General features: G+C 39.1%; 1 protein-coding gene across 1 annotated transcript in view; it reads left to right on the top strand.

Annotated features, from left to right (window-relative positions):
- The first annotated feature begins 870 nt into the window (after positions 1-870).
- The window catches only part of cltc (clathrin heavy chain), a 39,600-nt gene continuing 35,470 nt past the window's right edge, over positions 871-5,000 (top strand). The window contains exon 1 of the mRNA XM_022237579.2: positions 871-1,066. Within this exon, the coding sequence (XP_022093271.1) occupies positions 1,025-1,066 (42 nt within the window). The 5' untranslated portion in view covers positions 871-1,024. The remainder of the gene's footprint in view (positions 1,067-5,000) is intronic.

The raw sequence follows: 5,000 nt of genomic DNA, 5'->3' as shown, positions 1-5,000 counted from the left end.
GTAAACAGTGGACAGGTTCCCTTCCGTGGTGTTTCTCTTGTACAAAATCTGAAGAAGGGAACCAGATCTGATCAAGCAAGCTTCTAGCCTAATAACTAGCGCCCTCTCAGTCTCATGAATTCCAATAAATTTGGACTCGTAATTTTTTTAATTCCCTCCACATAATTCCGCAATAGGATTTTTAAAAACTTTGTCGTTAAAAGATAAATGTGAACAATAGCACACTACTCTTTGAAACAAACAAATCGTTTTCATCGAGCCATTCAAAAGTATAGTAAAGTACACTACACGTGTTTCTGTCACCGTCGCACTTGACTTGATTTCACTCAAGTGGAAAGTTCAAACTGACATTGTTTTATAACATGCAGTCTGTGGCGTTGCAATTCTTCGGGCTCCCCTATGTGCTCCTTCAAATATTCTAATAAGAAACTCAGTGCAATCGTGTCAACTTTTGCTGCAACCATGCTGAAACAAATAATTTCTCATAAATATGAAGGAAACGAAATGTTGTTTTCACCACCCGGGTGTAGCGTTCCCATTTCAACTTAGGCGACGGACGGAGGCTCGTTGCAGCACGAGCTACACTATTTAGGACAAGATAGCAGAACACACATCAGCCACAGATGACGTATGCCCATTCATTTATTGCTGAGCTTATGTGGCACAGCCGCATCACCGCCAATGTATAGGAATTAGTCCTCACTGACATTATCTCCTCCAAAGTAACTGGAATGCTTTGAACGGTGTAATTGAATGAACTGAATCACGATTTCTGATATTTTGAAATTTATTATTGTTCCTATTTATGTAAGATACGTTTCAGAAATTGATCTAGTGTGTGCGTAGGTTATTCGTTGAATATTTAGCTGGAACTACTTTTACGCCTCTCCATACATGTCGGCCGTTTTTGGCCACTTGGGCTAAAATCACGTTGGTAAATTACCTTCAGAAAATCTTATAACTGAGGAAAAGACGGGAAAGGTGTGCATTTTTTCTGGGAGAGGGACAGATCTACAAAGTCGCTATGGCTCAGAATTTGCCCATCCGATTCCAGGAGCATTTACAGGTATGTATGATAAAACACCGGTGGTTGGAAATTTACTGTATCATTTGTAATGTGTGTGCTCCATTGGATTTCAGTGTTAAACGTTAACACGCCCTCTCAAAATGGCGGCCACGTGCCAATTTTGGGCAGGTGCCCGAAGCAGTTTTGGGGGATGAGGTTCAGTCAAGATGGTTGTTTTTCACATTGTAGGTAACACTTCGTGCACATTTTGTTGGCTGATTTTGCATTGGTGATTAGGCTTAACTGAATATGGGGAAAATGAGTTCACCGCAGACGCTGATCAGGCTAGCATGGCTAGTAGAAACGGTCACCTGAACATGCTGAAACGTGAAAGGAAGTGCCTGAAAATGAAATGATGGTGAAGATGGATGTTGCAAATTACATTAATTAATTAGTTCCTGTTTTATTTGTTGCAAAATTCACAGAAAGAGTTCATACATGTATGTGGCCACCATGCTTCTTAAGTTTTACAAACAACAATAAGTTTTTATTTTATAATTTTTAAACGAGGTGACTATCATGACTAATTTTTTCTCAGACCATGCAGACATTGTCAGAAAATCACAAAACTTGTCAGTTTTCCAAAGCGCAATAGACTTGGTTTCCCAGAAAATACAACTTTACAATGTGAGGTGGAATTCTTAGTTTGGTGGTAAAGTACATGTAGGCTTAGCCTAGGCTTATGGAGTATGTATAATGTAGTGTGGCCACCACCAGTGTTCTAGCTAGGACCATTTTAGTGCCGGATAAATTTTGGGATTATCAAGCGTAGTGATAGTTAGCACAGTGAGCGGAACTCCCACAGCCCATAGCTGGGATTTTAGAGGAATACCAGAAGGGATTTCTCCCTACGTCATCGTAAAGGCATGTTTACTACATTTATAAATAATGCTTTTGCAATCAATGGCTGATTTGTGAGAAATACATTTCATGTACAGAAAAAGACGACCGATGACTCGCAATGTCGAGGCCTGTACAAGTATGACAGGCCTCAACAGTAGTACCAGACCGGTGTAGAAATTCTTGTTAAAAGTGCTGCAGGTTGGTAAAATGTATTCTTTAACAGCTACGTGTCATTAATCTTATTTGTAAAAATCAATAAAGCAAAGGTTACAAATGTTATGCTGTTTGATTTTATGTGTTGTAATTACTTTCAATATTAATTGTAACCAGGCTTCAACCTTAAGCTTCAGAGGGTCATGACCACTTGGCCTCGAATGATCCCAAAAACCAAGGCCAGTGAAAGGGCACCAAGGCCACTTTGAAATTTTTACTTATCATGCTTGTTGGTGACTTTAACAGACTTTCCTTCAATTTCAACACGGTGTTAAACTTTCAACCTGCAATTTTCATTGTTTCTGTTCACATGCTGAGCAGTCTGCTTGAATTGTAGAAATATAAATAAATAATACTGTACTAATATTTAACTTACCATTTTGTGTTGTGTCTTATTACTTTTCATGATGCCGTAAAGGCAACACTGTATTTCGAAAATCAATGTTCTTCAAAAAAAAGTTCTTGAAAATGTCAGTTGGAGGTGTGCCTAACTGCCCAAATCCTTCAAAATCCCCTGTCAATCCCTGTCATTATGTTAAGGCAGTGCGAATGGCACTCATGAGCTGTGCAGTTGATTCAAAGAAATATCGGGCTGAATTTGTGCTTGACTAAGCACAAACAACATAAGGTCTAATCCAGGACCTTCACGTACGGCATCCTTCGAAATCAGCCATGTAATTTTGCCATACACCCTGGCTCCTCCAACTTTGCAGAAAAGGATTTGGGAGGGTTAGAGTTAATACAGGAAAATGCCATCGAGGAGAAATCTGATTAACCTTTGTACTACCATGACTGTTTGGATTGTCACAATTTAAAAAATCAGTTCACTTCTCCAGTTACATTACATTACATAGACAAGTGATACGTTACTTGATTGATTTGGCTGAAACCTTTGACACATTGTTTGTACATACACTACATTCCCAAGAAGCATCTCCTTGGTTCTACATTCCCTCAGTTCAATAAAATCCCCAAACTCTGATGGATTTTGAATGACCTGCGAAATTTAATGGTGGAAAGTGTTCACCCCCAGCATTGACCACTCGCACCTGAGAAAGAATCTATAAGGGCCATCTTGCCATCTGTGTGAAGAGGCATAGCTGACTGGTAAAAAATATCAAGTGCACATTGACTCGCCTCCAGCTGACCTTTAAACATGCTGATCCCTGTTTGTTTTGTACACACACACATGCCACCATACACTCACAAGAAGCCCAAAAGTGTGCACGGCTACATGTAGTTCCCCTAGCAAATGCTGTTCCATGGACATGTTCCCGAGTGTTAAAAATATGTGGGACTGCTCAAATTTTTTGTCAAAATAATATTGTCAGCAAGTGGTTAAAAAACTCCCTTTATCTGGATAAACTTTCCCATCAGTGTCGGAGAAAAAGCATATTGTACATACAGTGTACATGTACATGTAAGTAGATGCAGTATCATACAGTATGTGGTAACTTGTGGTAACCAGTCCCCTCCAGAATTTCTTTTTTCTTGTCACATGTACTGGTGCACCCATGACTCTTGTCACCGTGTCAGCCCCGAGACATGTATCATAAACCCTAACCCTCCTCAATCCTTCACCTGTTGGAGGATTGAGGAGTGTTAGGGTTAACGTATATACACAGACTATATTAAGTGTGGGCGACATTAGAAAGTGTGTTAAGAATAGAATTTCCTATCGTGTCCAAGCATCCCCCTTATGAGGCTGTACATGTACATTTCCTGTCGTAGAATGTACCTCAGCATGGAGAAAGTTCATGTGTGCCGTCATAGTTTCCTGACTACCACTTTTATTAATAACCATTTACAAGCACTGGATGTATTCTACTCACATCCTGTCTGGTGCTGGTTTATCATACACTGTAAACTCCTGACACTTTGACCTTGACAACTTGGCAAATTTCATCCTTCAAAGTTGAAGCCCCGTGCACCCCACACAAAATAATCAAATATTCAAAAGAAAAAATGAGAATGAAAAATGAAGCTACACTTTTTTTGTTCTAGATGCACTTGAAATTCTTCCTCATCTTCACAAACAGGTTCCCGATCCTTTGGGGAAAAAGTTTTACCAAAAAGTTGTTGAAAACTTGTTGGTAACTTGTTACAGGTATAAATTTGTATAAGTTTGTATAATTTTAAAGCAAAATTTGTTTCTTGCTGTAAGTAGCCAGGAAGCCGTCTAAATTCTATTGATCGTTGCTTAAACATGTATTTTTTTCACTAGTTACATTTAGTTTATTTTATACTACGGTGGGTAACAGCAAAGAATGGATTCAGAGGGCAAGGGTTGCAACAGAGGAAAGTACAAATGTACATACATGTAGCTTCCACCCACTGTGCGTGTATTGAAGGAAACCATAACGCCCCTTGCTAGCTTGTTAAGAATAATGAGATAGAGTCCGACTGGGCACAGGTACAAGTGGCAGTGAAGTGGTTGATAGCAGGGTTGTTCCTGGGAATGGCAATGTAAACAGTTCAGTATCTGTGAAAAAAAAAGAAGTTTGGCCTTGGGTGACTGAACACTGTGAACTTGATTTCCGTCATTGACTACCCCAATCAAAAGGAATATGCTCTTCATCCCATTTGAACTGCATTTATTTCCTTCTTAACTGATACACACTATAAAATAATAATTGTTTAGACATGAGAGATTCAGATAGTCAAATTTAAATTAACATTCAACCTTGTATTGAAAGGTGTCATTGGTACTCTGGTACATGTAGAAGTTTCAGTCCTTGTATTGGTTTACTGCATGTATTCCAACTGGGTTTTCCATGAAAGGTTTAGTCCATTTTTGCTCTTGGGCTTCCTGAATTCTTTTACATGTGCATGTAGGTCTAGCTCTCTAATACGTGTAATACATGTAACAATGCCAATG

This window comes from Acanthaster planci, linkage group LG09 (assembly GCF_054643075.1).
Source record: "Acanthaster planci isolate LZ-2023a linkage group LG09, COTS_SCS, whole genome shotgun sequence".
Classification (NCBI taxonomy): domain Eukaryota; kingdom Metazoa; phylum Echinodermata; class Asteroidea; order Valvatida; family Acanthasteridae; genus Acanthaster; species Acanthaster planci.
This window is presented reverse-complemented; position numbering and strand designations above follow the sequence as displayed.